The sequence below is a fragment of the Chlorocebus sabaeus genome, chromosome 10 (genome assembly GCF_047675955.1).
Source record: "Chlorocebus sabaeus isolate Y175 chromosome 10, mChlSab1.0.hap1, whole genome shotgun sequence".
NCBI classification, from domain to species: Eukaryota; Metazoa; Chordata; class Mammalia; order Primates; family Cercopithecidae; genus Chlorocebus; species Chlorocebus sabaeus.
In genome coordinates, this window is record NC_132913.1 from 65,783,712 (window position 1) to 65,807,020 (window position 23,309).

At 35.4% G+C, this 23,309-nt stretch overlaps 1 protein-coding gene across 1 annotated transcript in view; it reads left to right on the top strand.

Moving 5' to 3' along the window:
* The window catches only part of PLEKHA3 (pleckstrin homology domain containing A3), a 36,232-nt gene extending 13,230 nt beyond the window's left edge, over positions 1-23,002 (top strand). Inside the window, exons 4-8 of the mRNA XM_007965471.3 lie at positions 519-655; positions 2,153-2,317; positions 5,960-6,003; positions 7,816-7,931; positions 10,493-23,002. Of these exons, the coding sequence (XP_007963662.1) occupies positions 519-655; positions 2,153-2,317; positions 5,960-6,003; positions 7,816-7,931; positions 10,493-10,620 (590 nt within the window). The 3' untranslated portion in view covers positions 10,621-23,002. The remainder of the gene's footprint in view (positions 1-518; positions 656-2,152; positions 2,318-5,959; positions 6,004-7,815; positions 7,932-10,492) is intronic.
* Positions 23,003-23,309: the final 307 nt, after the last annotated feature.

Below are 23,309 nucleotides of genomic sequence, written 5' to 3' on the forward strand. Positions count from 1 at the left end.
CATAAACATTTAAAACTTCTGTAAGCCAAAATAAAGAGAACTGAAAGGAAGCTAACAGATCTGGATAAGGTATTTGCAATATGTAAGATAGAGGAAAGATTACTATCTTTAATTTGTAAGAACTTTTACAAACTATCAGTTTATATTGCTAAGAGAAAAATCAACATCAGAGCTGGAAAAAAATGTATAAAGGACAAAATAAAAAAGCAATTCACAAAAGAAAACTAAGCACTATTTAAATGGAAGATGAGTAATGGAATGGAAATATCCTGTGTAAAATATCCAGTGGTCATCATCCTATCTCTGGAAATCACCTAAACGTGGCAGGCATGTAACTGTCAGCTTTTTCCCAATTATCTAAAGAGAAGATGTTTCCTTAGGGCTCCTATTCCCAAGTTCTCACATTTCTTGAGCTATAGGTATTTATATTCATTGCTTTTTTAAATGATTACATTTTGTTGCATTGCCCAAAGAATATGAAAATGATCTAACTGGATATTTATATATGTTCTTTTCAGAAATAAGTGAAACCAGTGAATCGCTGAAAACCAAAATGTCTGAACTTCGCCTCTACTGTGACCTCTTAATGCAGCAAGTTCATACAATACAGGAATTTGTTCACCATGATGAGAATCATTCATCTCCTAGTGCAGAGGTAGAGCAAAGAGGATCTTTTCATGTGCGGTTATGCTTTGGAGTGCTCTGGGGGGATCCTCAGTCATTCCATAAGATGATAGGCATTTTCACATTGAGTTATTTTCAGCTTTTCTGGGTTCTGCCTACTGTAGACTATCTGGAAATCTGTAGCATCTTCTCGGTTTTGTCTGTGTGGCCAGAGAAGAACATGAAGTAGTATATTTCTCCAGGGATCAAGGCTTGTCTTTGCAGCCACTCTAATAATTTGGAGGTTGGAGTGCGGAAGAAGCATTCCAGGCTTTGTTCTCTAGGCTAGCGGCATAAATTCACTGGACAGCTGCTATTCTCTTTTTTTTGGTAATAAGGTCCCTGCTTCAACTGTGAGAGTTGATAACTTATCTTTATGGAATAACTTAAAACAAATCCTTCTCAGAACAGTGACTTAGGAATCAAAACTCCGATTAGTCGGATCGGGCTATAATAGGCTCATGCTTTATGATAAAATAGGACCAGTGAGCTATACCACTCTCTGAGTGAAAGGCCAGCATGTTGCCTGTCCCTTTTTGCCTAACTTGATAGAAGTGGAGCAAGAAATCTTCCTCCTCCTTCTGTGACTTTCTCCTGTTGGGGAGGAATCTTATGTAAGAAGCCCAAGGACAAACTGACCACAAGCTCCCTGGAGGTAGGTGCTGTCACACTTGCTACAGCAGCTTGGTGACAGCATTAGGGACCCAGGCTTGTTGCATCTTTCCACTTTGCCATTCTTGATGTGTTGAGTTTTTCTCCTAATGCCCCAGGTGTCAAGATGACTGTCAAGCTCACAAAGAGGCAGGAGGCAGTGGGGTTGCCAGGGTGGAGAGAGTCCTTCTCAACTTGCTGTGCTTGGTTTTGAATCAGGGAACAAAAATCCCAGAAATTCTCCAGCAGACGTCTCATCTTTTTTTTTTTTCTGGCTCAAGGGAAACCAGGAAAAAATGAGCATTTGGTAAAGAGGCTTGGAATAGCCATGACTAGCTTAGATCAGTCTCTATTCATCCCCCAGGATCAGGGCACTTTGTGATCCTGAACAAAATTGGGGTTTTTACTCTGTCAAGGAAGAAGTAGGAGAACAGATAGAGGGTAGACATGAATTGTACTGCCACTAAGTAATTCTAAGGGTATTCCATGTCTGTGACCACTTTTGGGAAAATGAAAATTACTGTTTAGGTTAGATTTCTCTAAGATAAATTTTTGTACACGATTTTTCAATATGATAATTCAATGCAAAACTTATTTTTTCTTAGAATCTAGTTTCATACATTGTTTAGGAGACAGGCATTTCTTATTCATAGATGTTTTAATTTTCTTCTTTTTTTTTTTTTTTTGCCCCAGCTTAATTTTCTAAGGTACTGTATTTTAAATAAATTTGAACATAGTAATGTGTCTGTTGGAGATGTCTTATTATTTAGTGATAAGGTTGTATATGATTCCATGTCGTTGTATGCAAATCTGTTCAAGTCTTTGTGTAATTTTTCAGAACATGAATGAAGCCTCTTCTCTGCTTAGTGCCACGTGTAACACGTTCATCACAACACTCGAGGAATGTGTGAAGATAGCCAATGCCAAGTTTAAACCTGAGATGTTTCAACTGCCCCATCCGGATCCCTTAGTTTCTCCTGTGTCACCTTCTCCTGTTCAAATGGTTTGAACTTCTTGTTTTGTTTTTTTCCTTCAGTAGTAATGTTGCATGTGGTTTTTGTTTCATTTTGGTATTTATTTTTAAGGGCTTAAACAGGCAGTGGCGGGGAAACAGCTAACAAGTTGAATTTTTTTGTTTGTACTGTTTCATATTAGAGCTTCTCAGCTGATGAGCTCAGCACTTGTGCTAGTGTCCTCATCTCCTTCCGCTTGGAGGGGCTGTGCATGGCCTGCCCACAGGCTGCTTCATCCATTTCCCCCAGTATCTGGGACAATATTACAAAGTGCTGTGACACAGAAAAAATTGGGAGGCTCTATTCTGCTTGGTAAGAATTACACAACGGAATGAGGTTTTAGTCACAATGGGGTACAATTAAGTAAATCTTTAAAGGAGTTAGAAGGAATTTGAAACATAGTCTAGTGGGAACGGTGTTTTGTACTCACTGTTTGGATCTGAACCCTCAGAGTAGCTGATCTTCAGTTTCTTCATGTGTAAAAATACAGTGTATATCAGAGAGTCACTGCAAACGATCTGACCTGCTTACTGTTAGGTGCTCAGTGTTAGTTTCTTACTTCCTCATTACTCAGAACAACAAGTCCTCTTTTTGCCAGGGGTGGCAGATCCGTTGTCCTTTCTGAGCTAATAAATTTGCTCTAGCATGCTGTGAGAAACTTGTAGGTGAGATAAGCTTTAATGAGACTTTAAGTTTATTTCATCCAAGTGTTTTCAGGAGTCCATTTATAGGAGTAAGAATGCCACCTTGTTGCTGTTTCAGCAATTACCTGAAGATCTGTTTGTTAGGAGAATAGGGTCTAACTTATTCCTAGGTTCTCTTACCTATCCCAGCAAATTTAGTTATATGAGAGTTAGTAAAGATTATTGCCTAGATTTATTTAGATAATTGTTTTCTAATCAGTGTTTGATGGGCTAATAGTTTCCTCTGAGACAAGTGTACCATGAAAATGAGTTTTATGGCCAGATTAATTTGGGAATTGCTAGGTTAACTTAAATGATATGAATTGGGTTTCTCTAATCTGACAAGGACAGTTTGATAGGACTTGTCACAGCCTTTTTATTTATTTATTTTTTTAGAGACAGGATCTCACTCTGTCACCTAGGCTGACCATCATAACTCACTGCAGCCTCAAACTCCTGAGTTCAAGTGATCATCGCACCTCAGCCTCCTGAGGAGCTGGGACTACAGGCGCATACCACTATGCCTGGCTACTTTTTTGAACTTATTATTTGTAGAGATGATCTCATTTTGTTGCCTAAGCTGGTCTCAAACTCCTGGCTTCAAGCTAAGTTTTTCAGTTTATTTTTTGTAGGGATGGGGTCTCATTTTGTTGCCCAGGTTGGTCTCAAACTCCTAGCTTCAAGCAGTCTTCCCGCTTCAGCCTCCCAAAGTGTTGGGATTAACAGGCATAAGCCACCATGCCCAGCTGTCACACCCTCTTTTATGCTGAAGTGTATTATGAATCTCTGAGAGGTGGAAGTGTAGTGTACAGTGTTTCTGAAATTTATTTGACAATTGAGCCCATTTTATATATATATATATATATTTTTTTTTCTTTTTCTTTTTTTTTTTTTTTTTGAGCTGGAGTCTCGCTCTGTCACTCAGGCAGGAGTGCAGTGGCACAATCTTGGCTTACTGCAAGCTCTGCCTCCCGGGTTCATGCCATTCTTCTGCCTCAGCCTCCTGAGCAGCTGGGACCACAGGCGCCCTTCACCACGCCTGGCTAATTTTTTGTATTTTTAGTAGAGACAGGGTTTCACCATGTTAGCCAGGATGGTCTGGATCTCCTGACCTCGTGATCCGCCCGCCTCAGTCTCCCAAAGTGCTGGGATTACAGGCGTGAGCCACTGTGCCTGACCCATTTTATGTATTTTTTAATACCATTTTACAGGACTGTGGTGTTGAGTAAAACATAGTTTGACAATGTTGCTTTTTAGGACAATTGTAGATATGCTATAAACTGTTAATTAACAGAACAAAGAAACCAGTCTTTTGAGATGGATGTATAGTGCTATGTTCCTGAGGTTGATATGCAAAGGGTACACTTTTTTTTTTTACAGCTGTACTTTTTAGAGTCAAATGCAGTAAAACCTCAGAGTTGCCTTGCTTCCGCATTGAACTTCTCAGGAAATCCCTTATGTTACAAATGCTCTCTAGTCCAGAGTAGTCATATGTGTATTTTACATATAAGAAACTAAAATAATTGTCTTTTTAAAGCTAAAACCTTCAATAGAAAAATTACAGGAAATCTAATACATTAATTTAGGAAATATTAGATTAGAAGCTGCTTATTTTTGCTAGCTATGCCATTTTACTTGATAAAAAGAGCAAGAATTGTGGCTTATGGAATAGTTCTAGAGACAAATAGCATGGAAAGTGAGGTCAGACAGTCTTCATGTCTTTTTTTTTTTTTAATAACATTATTTATTTATTTATATGAAAAACTTACATTTATTTATATGAAAAATAAAGCTGAAAATTTGAGTATTCCAAAACAATTTAATCTGATCTTTATGAGCGCTTTATATAGTTAATCTCAATGAATCCATCTTAGAGTAAACTTGCATTTAACTTTATTTCAAGTCATCATAAAAGTTCAGACAACTGTCATTGGACCTAGAGACTGAGTGATTATTATAGTGGGGATGTCCTTGGGTTAGTAAGCCTAAAGGAAGTAATTTCTGTTAAAGGAGATATTAATGTCCATTTGCATCTTAATGTCAATCTTATCAGATGTTCCCAGACTACAGATTGGGTGGGTCATATCTCTTATCGTTTCAACTGGTATTTCTCAGAGCAACTAGTGGCTCATGTTCCAAATATAGAAGGCATTTACATAACATAAATGTTAGACCTGGGCTTGTTAGACTCTTGGGCTCATGTATACAAAAGCAATCACCCTAAACGTTTAGTTTAATCTTTGTTTTTCTGCTACCGTGTTAAACTTTGAAATAATCAATTTTATTTGACTGCCTCCCTTCATATTTTGATGGAGTAGTTGGATCTTCCAAATTATGTTTAGTATTTATCATATTTTTTAAATGCTCTGCTTAATTAGGTATTTTTTATTTTTTTAAATATATGTTTTGGAAATCCATTGAGACTTAGGGCTCTTCTGAGTTCTTTAAAGTCTTAAATTATTAATGCTGTCTTCCATGAAAACCACACTTCAGAACATTTGTATATCAGCTACCTAAATAATTAATAGTAAAGAGAAGCTTTGCTACCTGACTCTTCTACTACTTCCCTTTAAAAAGAGATATTTATTAGAATATTTTCTGGCTTGCTAGATACTCCTTTTTATCACATTTATATCCTATTTATAGTTATATACCCTGTTTTTTATATTTGTGTACACACGCATATATATATATTATGTATAAAATTTGGTTTTTACTTTTGAAAAAAGAATCCAGCATGTTTTTGGTGTGTGTTGAAAAAGATGCCAGTTAACGGTTATTAGAGAGAAAGCTTGATGTTGTGCTAATTATGTTACTCGAGTCTGTGAAAGATAAATTTTGTTCTCTGAGTAAATTTATGTTTATTATGATAATAGTAAATTAGAGCTGCATGATTCTACTTGACATATGGATTATGGTAATTTTTTTTTTTTTTTTCAAAATTTCTAGATGAAGCGTTCTGTCAGCCACCCTGGTTCTTGCAGTTCAGAGAGGTAAAAGAACCTTTTCTTTTGACTAAGTTCTCTCAAACTATACCCATTTAGGGAAGTTCTCTGGGCCTTTAACAAGTGGTGTGGAATGTAAACTCTGTATGGGTTAGGTCTTGATTCTGAAACCAGCATTTTATCTCTCTGTATTTATCTCCTAGTATTTAGTATAAGGGCCTGGCCTCAGTAGGTAGTCATAAAAAAAAAATGAATGAATTAATTAACCAGCAAGGTAAGCACCTTGCCAGCCATTTTACCTTTTTTAGATGTTTGAAATACAGTCATATATTGAAGAATGACTTTTCCATCAATGATAGACTGCATATGTGACAGTGGCCTCATAAGATTATAATACCATATTTTTACTGTACTTTTTCCATGTTTAGGTATGTTTAGATACACAGGTACCATTGTGTTACAGTCACCCACAGCATTCAGTACAGTAACATGCAGTACAAGTTTGTAGCCTAGGAATAATAGGCTATACCACATTGCCTACATGTGTACTAGGCTATACTAGCTAGCTTTGTGTAAGCACACTCTGTGATGTTTGCACAGTGACAGAATCACCTAGTGATACATTTCTCAGAATGCATCCTTGTCATTAAGAGACGCATGACTGTATATCAAGTTATAGTTAGACAGAAGTACATTTTTGATGTATTAAGACTCCACAGCTGGGGCTCATTTTACCTCAACTGTTTATAGCATCATCTATTCATGCTGAGCTGTTATTTCATTAAGAGAAAAAGATCTTGCTGAAAAGAGAAAACCACTTGATATTTTAAAGTACCTATTCATATCAATACATTAAAAAATTTTACCTTCTGGATAGATCTTACCAAAATGCTAAGTTGTTAAACTATTATTTTGTTAGGTAATAGTCCTTTAAGTTGCTATGATTGTCTTATTTGGTTCTTTGGAAAGTGATTTAATTATAGTGACATTAGCATTTGTTTCTCTATATTTGCACTGTTAAATGCTGGGCCCTTATTGTTTTGTCATGTTTTAATTTTTTCCCCTGATGATTATATAATCTTTGATTAAACCGTCAAATACTCAGAGGAGTCCAATGATGTATATGCCCAACTTTGTCAGGGAATCAAGAGTCCCACCAACTGAATTTTCCAGAAAAATGGAAGCTTCATCAACTTTTATTTTTATGAAAGAAAGTTTTCTATCCTTTCTACTTCACAAAATAATAATTTTAAAATCTTATTTGTTTCCTGATGAATCAAGGTTGTCATTAAGTACAGTAATGTTGGGCTGTTACAAAAATAGTAGCGGAGGTGCTATTAGGTGGTGGTGATTTGCTTCTCTGTTTAATTTTTTGAGACAGATTTTTAAAAAAGTTTTTCTAGCCCCCTTTTTGCCATCTTTATCTTCTCTTGCTGTTGTGAGTGAGTCTACCTCTAGCTCTATGAACTCCTTGCCCATTTCTTTCAGTCTGCTGGTTTTGGTCAGATATGGATTGACTTGAAATACATGCACTAATGAAACCTATAACTTTTAGTTTTCAAACATTTGTAAACTGACTGATATGTCTGCTCTCTGGAGTCTCCCCTACAGAAGTCACTACTTCTTCATTATACCCCTCTTCCTTTTATTTCAGCTCAGAAGCCATGTTCTTCAGGTTACCAGCTGTCTTCTAAATGGGTTCACTTGTTTTTGACTTCTGAGTAGAATGTTGCTAACATGGGACGTTGAGCATAAAAATAATTCTTTTTTCACTTAAAGAGAAGTCATTTAAAATTCCAGTCGAGGGTGTTTTTATTTATGTAAGGCCTTACAATTTAATGCTTTTTATTTAATTTGCAGGAGTAGCCACTCTATAAAAGAACCAGTATCTACACTTCACCGACTCTCCCAGCGACGCCGAAGAACCTACTCAGATACAGATTCTTGTAATGATATTCCTCTTGAAGACCCAGATAGTAAGTGGCATAGGTTCTGTCTCTTTCTTTGGCATATTCAGCAAAATTACTGTGGGGCTCTGTAATTTCTGAAAATGAAGTATACTGATATTGAACATTGTACTTTGTTTCTTTGATTGATTCCTTCGTTCAGAGGTAAGCAAACAGCGCTCAATCAATGAAAACTCATATATCCTCTTACAAACAGGTTTGTTATTAACTAAGGAGTGCTGAGGATTGCTTTGTAAATATCGTATCTTAGATATATATTTATAGAATATCATGATCTTTTACCACCACTATACTTGCACTTAAAAAACATTTCAGAAGAAGGCATGAATTGTTAGCAGGATTCTAGGGGAAAATAAAGGCAAGTTCCAAGTTCATATAAAAGTCAGCATTGTTACTTTACTAAAATACCTTGAAATGGCTAAGGAAAAGAATTTTGTCTGGTAGTCATGGTGAATTATAGTAGCATTCATTCCTGTACCTTTTTCTTATTAAAAAGGCAGCATACTGTGATTGAATGTTTTTGGGAAAGGTTTTGTGATTTATGTTAAAATTTTTAAATTTTTCTCTTCAGAGAAGAAGCTTTGAAAGTGTGTCAGAATATCTAGTAAGATAGTAGTGACCATGATTTGCAGTGAACACAAATATAGTCTTATTATTACATCTCTATTAATAGACTTCTACTCTCCAAGTCTTTACTATTTCTCAGGAAACATGTGGGATAGAAACTATGTACAATTTTCAATTAAGGAACAGGTTGTGTGCCAGTAGTTCATTTGTAAGTCAGTTGTTTGGAAAACAGATTTTATTTTTCTTGTGGAACTGACATGATAAGTGGTGGTTAGCTCTTTGAATAGCCTAGAAGAACCCAGTGAATTCATAGTATGACTGAAATGGGACAAAACAATGGTGTATTTCTAGCATTTGAGTGTATTGAAAACATTGATTAAGCTGGAGTTGTTTTATGTAACCAGAAAGTTAAACAGGTTTAGTTCACACACATGGCAATTTTAAAAAAGATTGCTGGTCATTTTTGGATTTTTAGGAGTGATAGCATCTGTTTTTTTTTTTTTTTAATGCTCACTTTTTTTTAACCGAACTAATCATCTATTTATTAATATATGGCACTATTCTATGCTCATTAACATTTTGAATTTAAATTGAGATATGGGTAGAGAAATTAAGGAAGGAAACCGGGAAGGGGAAGGGAGAAAGAAACTTTCTTGGGCCAATCAAACAAGACCTGGAAGAGAAGAGGAGAGAAGGAGGGTTAAAGAGGTTGTGTATGTGAAAAAAGTGTTATCTGAGGCAGGTAAGATAGATTCTGATTCTCTTTATTCTTTATGCCTTTTACACATGACTCTTAATCCAGAGTTCATGAAGGAGTTCTCTATGCTACCTTGTACTTTTCTTTAAGTGTGACTTTTTTTTTTTTTAAGAGGATCATTTGTGATTACTAAAATAACTTTTTTAAAGCCATCCATTTTTCTTTAGAATTCTTTTCTTCTCGTTACCCTAGTCCTGAATATTTGAAAACAATTTTCAAAAGATCTAGGTGTACATGCTCATTGTATTTAGCATCCCCCAGTTTAACTGTTATGGACTGTAACAAAACTAGTCATACACACACACGTATATACATGCATACATATAGTTCACTTCTCTAGAACATCTTTAAATTAGCAAGTATAGACTAGGTCAGAAATTTTATCCTTAGAGTTTTTCCTGTTTATACTAGTTTAGTGTTTCAATTAGCTGACAAAGCAAAGATTGAATTAGTGCTCCTTCTAGAAAGTATATATTTTGCAGTTGGCAGTTTTTGTTGAAAGTTGTTACTCAAAAATATTCTTCTTGTGAGATGCAACTGTTTCTATTTTTCTAAACAAGCTTTTTCAAAAAGTATGAAAGTAATAAATGATGATGGTAAACTCAAACAATGTGTATAAAGGTACAACTGCCTTAGAACAGGACTATGCCAGTGTAGTCAGCTGTGTTAACATGGAGCTGCAGTGATAGTTCTGTGAGCTGCATTACAAATGGAGAAATGGGATCTTTCAGTGTGAGGTATCTTGTCAGCTTTGCTCAGAAAGTCTTAGAATGAAAAGAGGAATACCTGAATTTAGTCCTCGTTCTGTTACCAATTGTGTGATGTTGGGTAAGGCATGTATCCTTTTATGGGTCTTGGTTTGTTTGCCTAGGAACAAGGGGATATTAACAGCATTAAAATAGGCTGAAAGAGCAATATTTAATTAATAAAGATTAAATTCAATTCAGCAGATATTTATTGACTGCTTGTTATGTGCCAACCGTGATTCTAGCAATGAACAAAACAAAAATCTCTACTTCAGGAAGTTTCGTCGTTTATCCCATGAATTCTGATGTTTTTCCTTTTGACTGTTGATACTATACTCTAAAAGTTAAGTTTTCCTGTATGAAACAAACAAGGAAATAAAAAATTAGCAGGAAACTAAAGGAATTTCATGTCCCTGAATAGGAAATTTAAAATGTTCTTTCACAGAGGACTGGAGTTAATATTGACAGGATGTTTAACGTTTTTACCAATGTCTTCATAGGACCTGTTCACTGTTCAAAAAATACACTTAATGGAGATTTGGCATCAGCAACCATTCCTGAAGAAAGCAGACTTATGGCCAAAAAAAAATCTGAATCGGAAGATACTCTTCCATCCTTCTCTTCCTGAAGAAACTGAAGTGTCCAACTTCCTCTAAGTATTGCTATGCAAAAGCTGCTGTAATTAAACTATTGTTATAGGGAGTAGTTTTTTCCCTTAGGACTCTGCACTTTATAGAATATTGTAAAACAGACAAGAAAACAAACCACATACTTTTGAAGTGTATTTTATCTTTATATAGTTTGTTTGCAAGAGTATTTTCCTAATAACTCACAGTATGAATGTGCATCTTTTTTTTTTTTTTTTTTTTTTTTTTTTTTAAACAAATGATGGTGTAACATTTTGACATCCATAAGGACAAATGTAGATATTTTTCTAAAAAACTGTGAGAGGACTGACAGCTTGGTCAGGGTGTATTGTAGCTTATAAACATGAAATCTTACAAGGTTTCAGTTTGACAGAAGTGTGATATATGTAACTTGTGCCATGGACCAAATGGTCACTTTACCACAGCTAAAAATGAGTTACGATAGCAGCTTGATGGTGATTGTATTATATTCCTTTAATCAAAAAGGAAACACAATATTTTAAGTATCTTTAGCCCAATTACCATGACATATTGAGCATCTTTAACCAGACTGTATTGTCCTTCATATGTGAAGTTGACACTACTGATTTGTCATTCCAAATGTTGGGTTAAAGTGTTTAATTTTTATTTATTTTCTTGTTGCCTCAAAAGATGATTGCATTCTAACTTTTGTGACCTACCAAATTTAAGATGTGTATACGTTGTTCTTTACATTGTTCTAGAAAAGAGATTTTAATGCTATAGTGACTTTGCTCACTTACACCAGAGAAATAAACAACTTTCAATGGAAGAGGATTTTAGTGCTTTTTTTTTTTTTCCTAAAATAGACATTAAGCTGCTGTTGTAAAGTATTGTTTGCAGCTCTTTCCAATGTCTAGAGACATTTTTATTTATGAATATTTATACAAAAAGGAATTCTGTCAAGATGACTGCTCTATATCACTTGAGAATGGCATTATTTAATTAAAGAACAAATAGCATTTTTTGGTAGTGCCTGTCTATACCTATTGTCATTGTTTGCCTTGTAATCGGTTGTTTTGAATTCACTTTGGGTTAATAGTTTTTTTTTAAGGTTTTGGTGAAGGAGCACTTTAAAACAAACTGGTGTGTTGTTTTTAAGTTAATCATATGTTTAATAAATGTGTGGTTTTTGCATTCAAACACATCATATAATACATTGTATTTTTTACATTCATTGATATTCTGTCTAATCTTTATTAGGCACTAATATAATTCTAATGGATTTGAGTTTGTATATTTAGGCCTGCTGGTGAAGACACAAATGATTGCTTTTAGTTTTTGTTGCCTGTGAGCTTAGAATGGTGTGGCCTATTTCATTTTATTTCAATTCCTCTTGTAAGTTTATGTGGGATATTTAAAAATAATTAATATTTGGTATTTGTTTAAAAAACTGTAATTATAGGCCTTCCATCTTAAGTTTAAAATGGACATAGTCTATACATTAATATGTGTTTGGGTAAACTCTATGCTACTTAAAGTGTTTGTAATTTTAAATAGCACACAGGTCATCAGACTACTTTATATTCAGTGGAGTCTTTTCCTGCTCGTGAGTTGTACTTCATATGTCTAATTTGAAAAAAAAAGTTTGATACTGTAGTAAGTTATAATGTTGAGCAGGTAATCAAGTTTTTTTATTATTATTATTATTATTTTTTATTTTGTAGTAAGAACTTGCACAGTGTTAAGACCATGAAGGTCAGGGTGCTATTGATCGGGAGTTTTTTCTGGTAGTGAGTTTTTTTGAAGTAATAGGTTTATAATGAAAACACCATAACAAGCTTTTGAACTTATAGAAAACAGTCACAGCCATTTTCTATTGCTTTATCCAAATAGATGGGTTCGTGAAGAGTTTTCTGTAAATATTTTAAAAATACAATGCAATTATTTCTGGTTTGTATCATTTTTTCCCCCTTGAAACAGGTCCTTGAACAGGTTTGCAGTATCCCTAAGTATGCCTTTTGTTATGAGTTGGAGCCACTTTTTGTTGTTATTGTTAGGAACCAAAAACATATGTGAAATCATTTATTTTGTGAGAGTATAAATATATCTTGAATTATATCCAGGTTTTGATCAGTGAATTAGTAGCATGAAGAAACCTATAAAGCTTAAGGGAACCTTGCATTTTGAGGAGTCCTTTATTTTCAGTGTGCCTTTTTTGAACTTTAAGAAAAAGATGAACCAAATAACAATTCTGTAAGAATTTTAGCTTGTCAAGTTGTTCTATACTTTATAGAAAAATTATTGGTTATTATTAGTTATTAGTAGTCCCTTTTTTGCTTTGTCTAGGTCATGGGGTTATTGAAAAACATGAAAAGTTGTTGAGAAATTTGGAGGTTCTCTTGGCAGCGTATCAGTGATCTTCTAAGCAAAAGCAGTGCTTGTTTTTCATTTCAAGTGCTTGCTCACTATTCTTTGGGAATCACAGGCCTCCATGACTAAAGGGATTTTGATACAATTATTTTATAAATGAGCTGAATTTGAATTTTCTTACATCATACGGGATTATGGCATGATCTTCAGTCAGGAAGAGTCCAGAAATGGATGCTATTGCTTAAACTTAAATTCCAAGGCAGGAGATAGAGTATCTTTATTTCCACAGATGCCCTGCAACCTTTGACCTTTGACCTTGAATTGTAGTTTTTCAGTATGTATTATCACATTTAGAAATTTAAAAATCATAACAAGATCTCAGGAAATATGTCCTTGTAATATGTTAATACCAGACTGCTGTTTAGACTAGTTCCATATACATGATAATACCATTAATTTGGACTCCGCTAGTTCTTTTATTTAATGAGGTCTGTACTTTGAGCCTTGCTCTGGCTACTTGGTGCAGAGGGAGTGTCCTGGCCTGAAAGAAAGCCACATGAGGCTGCAGGAGCTCCTTTGAGGAGGTCTCTCTTTTAATAACCCTGGTGGGTAAATGAATGGTAGGTAGCTGGTAGATAGGCCTTCTTGTTCATGTCTTTCTGTCTCCTCAATCCTCTCTTTGAATTCATGTTGAATTCTTAACTTGAAATTCTGTTGTTTTTTTTTTTTTTCAATTTTAGCTTTCTTTTTATTAAACTAATTAATGTACATAGTTTGAAAAAATCAAATAGAACTAAAAGGTTTATAGTGAAAAAGTTTAGTTCCCTCTTCCCCAATTTAGCATTCCAAAGACAAACACTTGGAACTCTTAGTGGTTTGTGTTAGTATTTACCTTCCTGTTTGAAAATGTTATACCACTTTTTCTTGATTTACCAATTTCAGAAATAGTTTCTCGAATGCCTTTTATGGTAGACAGGATTTACTTAACTTAAAATCTCCACCTCCCCATTTTTCTTCCCCCACCCCTCCCAAAATAGATTTATATTCACACAACTTCTTGTTAGAACAAACTTTTTGTTAAATAGACATAAATGTAGTTCACTGATGTACCACATGGTTAACTATCATTATTTCCTTTTTACTAGAATGTTATTTTTTCTGGGGTTGGTATTGCCTGATTTTCAAATTTGCTTAGTTTTTAATGTACCCGTCACAATGACTATCCAAAAGACTTAAATGCTGAAAAATATCAGATAATCTATCAATTCCCTTTATTTAAAAAAGTTTTAAAAAATATTTTGTCATCCTTTAGAGACGTTTCTTCCACAGTCCTTCATCTTCTGCCATTTGTACTGTTGCCCTCCAGGCCTGTTCCATGGTTCAGCTGTCATTCTGAAACTCCCTTTGTTTTTTAGTCTCACATTAGATCTTCCATTGTGGATCTTGTAACTTCTTTCTAGATTTACTGCCTTTTTCCTTTTTTTTTTGGCAAAGCTCCTCCACCAGTAACTTCCCAAGAAAAGGTGCATAGAAAGTAAAGATTTTAAGGCTTTACAGGTCTGAAAATGTCTCTACTCTTGATTGGTAGTTTGGAGTCTGAAAAATAACATTCCCTCAGAATTGTAAAGGCAACACTTCATTCTCTTAAGGCATTTAATTTTTCTGTGAGAATTCTGATACCGTTCCTTTCCCTGGGATCTGTTTTTACACTCTGCAAGCTTTTAGGAACTTCTCATTACTTCTGATGTTTCATAATGATATGTGAATCTTTATTCATTCATCTTGATGGGCACTTGGTGGAATCTTTCAATTTAGAGATTTGTCTGCTTCAGTTTTGGGTTTGTGTGTGTGTGTGTATTATCTTTTTGACAGTTTTCTCTCTTTCATTTTGTTTGTTCTATCTTTCTAGAATTTCTGTTATTTGAATGCTGGACCTCCTCTAAATTAAAAAAGCTTTTTCTCTCTAGTTGTTCCTTAAGTTATATTATCTTTGTTCTTTGTTATCCTCCAGCTCTTCTGTTGACTTTTCTTTATATATATTTTAATTTCTAAGAGGTCTTTTTTTCTGTTTCATTTCATAAAAACCTATTTTTATTTTATAGATTAAATGTTTCCTCGTATCTCCCTGAGGACAAAATTAAGATTTTTTTTCTTACATCTTTCCTGTTTCTTGAATGGTTCTCCTCCTCCCCCGCCATGTTTCTATTTTCTCTTTGTTTTGGGCTCTTTCATTCTGAAGCCTTTCTTAGAGATCATCTATTCATATTAGTCATGTATTAAAAAGCTAATGTCATAGGTCTTTATGTGTGGGCAGGGTTTATAAGTTGTCTAAAGGGCCATCAGGTAGAGAGTTGTTGGCCTTTTCTGTTGAGGTCCCCTAAATTTCAGTGGAGGTCTTCTCTTTGGGGCCAGTTTCTCTAGAAAACTGGGTCCTGGTAGTAGGGTAAGAAAAGGACAGCTGAGGTTTGTATGATGACTTTTGCTTAATCCTTCTATCTTCAGCCTCTCTCAGGCCCATGCGGCTCCACCCCGCAAATCCTCCTCTGGCTGCTGACCCTCAGGTTCAGTTTTTCCTGTCAGTGGAGGTTGACGGTGGCGGGTAGACTGGCTGTGGAGAGTCAGGGAGAGGACCTGGGTTCCAGTTGTTCTTTATACAGACTTCTAGTCCTGATTTCAGCTCTATACCTCACTCTCATCTTCTACAATACCTAGTGCTTCCAACTCCTGAACTTAGTAGAGGTTTGATGGAGTATGTTTTTTGGTTTCTCCCTTTTGGGTACTTAGGCTTTAACTTCCTCCACTCTGCTAGGTGAGGTATCACACTTCCTCCTGGTTTTTATCTGTATAAACTTTGTTAAAATCTCATGGCTTTGTAGTCTGTTCTCTTTATGGTTTAATACCATTTATATTCCTTTAATGTCTTTTTGGTGGTTTGGAGGTAGAGGAAATAAATTCATGTGGTTGGTTTGTATGTTTCACTGGAGTCTAGATTTAAATTCTATTAGTATATAGAAAATAAAAATTCTTTAGTATTAATTTATAATTCATTCTAGTGATTTTTAATTCATATGGTTTTACTGTACTACCTACCTCATAGGGTTGTGAGGATTAGAAGAATCAATTCATAAAAAGCAGCTAGAAAAGTGCCAGGCACATAGTGTATTGAGTAAGTGTTAGCTATTAATATTGTTTACTACCATTATTATTATTACTAGTATCACATTTTTTTTTTTCTGAGACAGAGTCTTACTCTTTCACCCAAGCTGGAGTATAGTGGCGTGATCTCAGCTCACTGCAGTTTCCACCTCCCAGGCTTAAACAATCCTCTTACCTCAGCCTCCTGAATAACTAGGACTACAGGCATGTACCACCACTCCTGGCTAATTTTTGTACTTTTTTGTAGCAGCAGGGTTTTGCCATGCTGTCCAGGCTGGTCTCAAACTCCTGGGCTTAAGGGATCTGCCTGCCTTGACTTTTCAAAGTTCTGGGATTACAGGCATGAGCCACTACACTCTGCTATCTCTCTCAATTCAGTAACCTGTTTATTCTTGAGTGAAAATGTTTCACCATAGGAAGAATTATTAATATATGGGAAAATCTAGTGTTCAATAATGTTGACCCTACATTTTTTTTTGAACAGTCTCACTCTGTCACCCAGGCTGGAGTGCAGTGGCGTGATCTCAGCTCACTGCAACTTCCACCTCCTGGGTTCAAGCAATTCTCTTGTCTTAGCCTCCTAGGCTACAGGCTAGGTCTACAGGTGCATGCTACCATGCCTAGCTAATTTTTGTATTTTTAGTAGAGATGGGGTTTCATCATATTAGTCAGGCTGGTCTTGAACTCCTGACCTCAGGTGATCTACCTGCCTTGGCCTCCCAAAGTGTTGGGATTACAGGTGTGAGCCACTGTGCCCAGCAGACCCTGCATTTAAATAGACTTCATATGAAATGTTCAAGTGTTAGGTGTTATCTTTCTGAGAAACATTCAAGCCTTAAGAAATCTAATCAGTAATAGTTACTTTAAAAGTTTTAAAAAGAGTATAACAATTTTGATGTGCTTTTAAGCTTTATTAGTATTATATTTTGTTTTTATCATGTAAATATGAAGTATAGGAGATAATGCAGATGATGTTTGTTATGCCTTACCTACCGCCAGTAGATGTAATACTCTTAATATATGGAGTACAGAAATAGTAGATTCCCTTCATCCCCAATGCAACAGTGTTGGGAGTGGGGCCTACCAGGAGGTGTTTAGGTCATGTGGGCACCACCCTCATGAATGGATTAATGCCGCCATGTAAAGGGCTTGTGGGAGTGGGTGAACACTCTCCTGCTCTTCTGCCGAATGTCTCTCCCTTCCAAAGGATGTAGTGTTCTACATAGTGTTGGAAGCAGAGAGACTGAGCCCTAACGTGCCAGTGCCTTATCTTGGATTTCTCAGCCTCCAAAACTGTGAAAAAATAAATTTTCATTCTTTATAGTAAATTCCCATCACTGTGTCCATAACCTCTTATAAATAGTTGTACACCTTTCAGAAAATGTTGTGGACTTACATAAGCAAAATGCCTGCATTTATTTCATAGGTAAAATTTTAATCTATTTTCTATTCAAAGTGTTTTGGGGAACATTTAATTTAAATACTATATTCAATTTTTTTAATGGTCTGCTTCAGATTTTTTTTATAGGTTAATGTTTTAAAACAAAATAATTGTGTTCTAGGTAGAAGCTACTCTGAGTCTAGGTTTTTAAATCTCTTTCAGATATTTTAAGTATCTTTTTTGTGTCTGGATTCAGAGAGGTATGATAACAAGATTCTCTTCTAGAGGTGAAGTGAGAGTAGGTGATCATACTACTCTTTCTACGGCTATAGAGCTGCATACTTGAAGAAGGGAGATTTTTATTTGTAAGGACATTTGTATTAACTTTCATTAAAGTAGAGTCCCGTGGGTGTGGCAAATGGCTGTAAATAAAGTAAAAGTGGCTAAAGAAACCACTGCCTGCTATTAGCTTGATGCTGGCATTTTCTTCTTTCCCTGATGTGACTTTTATTATCTTTATTGGGTCTGCTTATTATCCCTTATTATCTGTTTTGATATCCCGTCTCTGGAACTTTGACCTCTCTTTTTTTTTTTTTTTTTTTTTTGACAGAGTCTCACTCTAGCCTAAGTTGGAGTGCAGTGACACGATCTTGGCTCACTGCAACCTCCACCTCCAGGGCTCAAGCAATTCTCATGCCTCAGCGTCCCAAATAGCTGGGACTATAGGCACACACCACCATGCCCAGCTGATTTTTTGTATTTTTAGAGAAAGAGTTTCACCATGTTGGCCAGGGTGGTCTCGAACTCCAGAGTTTAGGAGATCCTCCTGCCTCCGCCTCCCAAAGTGCTGGGATTACAGGTGTGAGCCACTGTGCCCGACCTGACCTCTCCATCTTTGGCGTCCTTATGCTGCCTCTCCTCCAAATGCAATAACTAATCTAGCATATTTTCATAGGATAGAATTTGTCCTTTCTGTCCCATAATATGTTCCTCTTCCCCCAAAAAGTTTTTTGTTGGTCTCTTTGGTAATAAAACATTTTAGAGCATTTACTGTGGGCCAGGTGCTTTACCTCATGTTAGCCTTATAACAGAGATGCAGAAGTACAGGACTACCAGTGCAGCCAAGATGCACAGCACCAGGATTAACTCATGAGATTGATTAGAATGATGAATATCTTATTGTATCCTGAAACATTAAGCCTTTAAGTTATCTCTTTATTTAGTATTTAAATTCACATGCTTCTTGATATTTTTGGACTAGCATTAGTTGTTGAATAAATAATTCAGAATGTATCCGCAAAACCTAGAATATATGACAGGGTGGATTCAGTTTTGCTTAGTTACTGTAGATCAACCAAATAAATTAATGTAAAGGAATATTAATGCATTCAGCAATTTTTTGACATAAATGAGGGGTTGTTTCCATGGGTAATATATTCAGAGTATTAAAGATGAGTAAAATGTATGACTATAATGAATTCCTTCTTCAGTTTTACTCTGACAAGGTGGGAGGATGGTGCTGTTGATAATCTCTGTGCTTTTGCAAGTTTGGCATAAAGACTTTTACCCACTTAAATCTCAATATAAAGTATATTGCCAGATCTGGCAGCATGGGGACAGTTAGGAACAAAGGAGAGAGAATAGAATCAGCCATCAGGGGCTGTAACTACACTCTTCTTTCCCAACCTTTTCTGGTATTAGTAGGCAGAAGTCCTTTTGGATGCGATGAAGCATTTTAGGAGTGAACAATGGTGAGTCATGTAATGAAAGGAGATGTTCTAGGAAAACTTTTCAGTCCCACTCAGTGCTGCCATCTTTTTCTCCCAGCACTCTGGACTTAAAATTCTGAGACAACAGGGTATTTCCTACCCTTCCTCTTACTTGAAAGCAATACCTGAGTTATTAAACAATCATTTAGACAATATGAATAAACCAAAATTCACCTTGACACTCCATCCCCTAGAGGTAACCATTCTTTTCTAGTATATATTCTTCCAGACCTTTTTCCTGTGTATTGACTTTTATATAGATGTACATTCCAATAGTTTGGATTAGCTCATCCATAGCAGGGTGGTTAAATAAACAGTGGCACTTTTTTTTTTTTTTTTTCGGAGAGTCTCGCCATGTCTCCCAGGCTGGAGTGCAATGGTGCGATCTCGGCTCACTGCAACCTTTGCCCTCCAGGTTTAAGTGATTTCCTGCCTCAGCCTCCCGAGTAGCTGGGATTACAGGCGCTCATCACCACGCCTGGCTAATTTTTGTATTTTTGGTAGAGAAAGGTTTTACCATGTTGGTCAGGCTGGTCTTAAACACCTGGCCTCGTGATCTGCCTGCCTTGGCCTTCCAAAGTGCTGGGATCCTGGCCTCAGTGGCACATTTTTATGATGCATCTGGTACCAGAAAAGGAGCTGGCTTTATGACCTTTACTTGAGTATTTTTTGTGTGTGTGACAGTTCAACAATTCTGACTCCTATCATTGTTGGCTGGACAGGCGTTTTCTTTTTAATTCTTCTATGCAAGAAACTGTGGATTGTTTTTTTCTGGCTAGCTGTGGACATTTTCTTTCAAAAGACAGTCCTAGAGTTTCTAGTGGTTTTCTTTAATTGTATATGCATGAGTGTGAGAGTGTGTGTGCCTGTATCTGTATCTGTGAATGCATCTGTATGCATAGTTTCTTAGTTGTGGACAATGCAACTTGGAATCATTTTAGTTTTCCAATTGATTTTAAAAGTTTGTCTATAAAAGATGAGACAAATTTGCTGTAGAAGTTACCACTACTTGGTCAAAATAGAGAGTTGTGGGGTTTTTTTTGTTTGACAGCAATCAAAAGTATGGCCTACAGATAGTAAGGGTTAACAACCCAGATTTTTGTCAGATAATATATACATGTCCATGTAATTAAAAGTCTTCATTTGACAAATTTATATGGTAAATGAGCATAAAATGAATATCTTTTAAGTATTAGAACATTTCTATTTATGCCTATTCCAGTGGTATTTGTGGTCACTAGGGGTTGCTGGGTTATCCAAGTGATTCAGCACGCTTTCAGAATTGGCATCCTCAGGTGATTGTCCATAGCCTCTTGCAATGGTGCCTCATCTTGGGGAGGCTTTAGAACACAACTTTCATTTAGCTTATTATTAATTTTTTTTATTGTTTTGCAGTGGTTGGCTAGAGAAGGGTGTGTAGCAATAAGTACACACACTTACTGTGGTTTACCATAATGACCATGGATAGCAAACTGCCTGTTTTTTTTTTTTTTTTTTTTTTTAAAAACTCCTGTGTCATCTCTGATGTTGTGGCTAATTTTAAGACTTTGATTTTGCAGCTAGGATTAGCAGAGAATGACCTACCTACTTGATTAATGATGTCTGCATGGGCTTACTAAAAGGGTGTGGGGAATGGTGGCAGGAGTAACTATCATCGAGAATATAGGGAAATGGGTGTATTCTAACTTTGCATAACTTTGCTACTCACAATAAGCAAAGCTGAACAACTTAAAATTGATTCCCTGTTTTCTGTTTTCACTATCCAACTAGGATGAACTTTAAGTTCGTACATATACTTTAAAATGGGAACAAACATAGCCTGTCATGTCTTTATTTAGGCTAAGTGCATATGTATGTATAAGTAATGTGTATCCTTCACTTATTAGTAGTGCCTTCATGAATTCAAAGACACTTGTCACATGGTGCTCAGGAAAAAAAAAGTGCCAATACTCTTTTTTTTTTTTAAGAAGTACTAGTTTAGGTAAGTGAAATTCAATAGCGTATCAGTGCTTTACCTTAGTCACCTTTTGTGTTTTGATCACCCTTAGTAATTACTGGAGAGAAGAGTTTGAATTCATTTGTGGTTTTGCTTTAGTGGCAAACCTCCTCACAGAGATGAGTTGCCCTTCTTTCCCCTTGCGATATTTGGTTAATATAGGCCATGACCTTTGAGGGGAAAAGGCACAGATTGCAACTTTTCTTTCCTGCTTTTGTGAATCAGGCCATGTTCACACAGGGTCCTTGAAGGTGACTGGAGTGAGGAAGCCATGTACCGATGACTTATCAATTTTTGGTCTTATAACATTCTCTCTCTCTCTCTCTTTTTTTTTTTTTTTGGTAGCATATGACTTCCTCTACTGTATGTTGGCATTTGCCACTTTTGGTGATTTGACTCCTGCCGGTTTTTTTTTTTTCTTTTGGGGGAGTGTGATGGCAGTGGATATAGTCTTAGATGATGTTACTAATAGTTCAAGTCCATTAGTGTCTTGCTCTAGAGAAAATGAAAGACTCACTGTGTGAGTTTTCTTGCCCTCTGGTTTTCAGAATTCTGTGTAGTTTCTCAACATTTGCTTTCTACCTGCCTTGAAGAGTTTTTATGGAAATCGTGGTTGAATGTTAGTAAATTTCTAAGAGCTTTCCAATATTATCTATAATTAGCTAAAAAAAGTCATATGAACTTTTCTCATTCTACCTTTTTTAAAATTTTATTCACTTTATCTTTTTCTTCAGTTTTGATAGATGATTATAGAGTTCCCCAAAATGGCCTTGTTACTATTTCTAAATTAGGTATATTATTTCAGAAAAGAAAATAATCACTTGAAAATGGTGGAGAGTTCAGAGGGGCTGTTAACCATTTAATTTAGGATTGTTTATACATTTATTTACCTCTTTAAAAAATTTTCTTCAGTTAATATTCATTGACCACTCACTAAGTGCTATGTTGCTAGTATTTATCTTTGCTTTCTAATTATTTTTTTGTAATTTTTTTGCTTTCTAATTTTTGAGTGAATTTAAAACTCACTGCTTTATTATTTAATAGCTTAGATACACTATCTTAATTATAATTGACTTTCCAAAATTTTCACTTTTTTCAGTTAACTAGTTGAATAGTATTTATCTTTCACATTTGCACCCCAACTATTGTTTTAACCTAAACATAAATAAGCAAGCATTAGAAAGTAGCATGATTGCTATTAAAATAGCCTTTTCTTTGTGTGTTTAAATATTATTAGAAACATAAGCACACGAATTTTTTTTGGTCTTTTAAATGTCTTTTTTGTAGCTAGTTATAAGATGTATATATAGCTTATATATGTGTATATACACATACATATATATATGTTCATACATATATATACATAAAATGATTCTTTCAACAGTAGTTGTGGGTATTTAAGTGAAAAACTTGTAACTTTAGAAGTTAAGAAATTGGAAATAATGGAATTGGTTTAAAAAGCTAGTCTCTAAATTAACTTAGAAACCTAATAGCAAGTACGGATTTTGATTGGTATAACTAAACACTTTAATTTGAAAAAGTTTCAGAATAGGATTTCTATACCCAGGGAAAATAAACTTTATTTAAAAATATATGTATACTTATTTTGTGAATATTTTTTTCTTTTCCAAATTCCAAAAGGTGTATACTCTATATTTTTGTCATAAAAATTCTGCTTGTTGAAAATATTGTAGTAATTTTATAAATTCAATAAAACTGAGTGATGTGAACAGTGTGGGGGAAAATGTTTAATAAATTTGCCATGCCACTGAGAAAAACTTAAATACAGCATGTTTTGAAAGTTCGAGGAAGAATAACACTTTGCTTTTTACAAAGATGACTGGTTTGCTGCACATTTAAATGTAAAAGCTAGTTGGCTATTTTAAGATTAGTGCTGTGATGTGAGAAAATATAGTAAGATGATAGCTAACCTTTAAACGAGAGCGTACAGTGCATCACCCTATTTGTTTAGATCAGGAGTTCTCCACCTTGGCTGCACATCAGAAACCACCAGGGTGCAGCCAGGCACAGTGATTC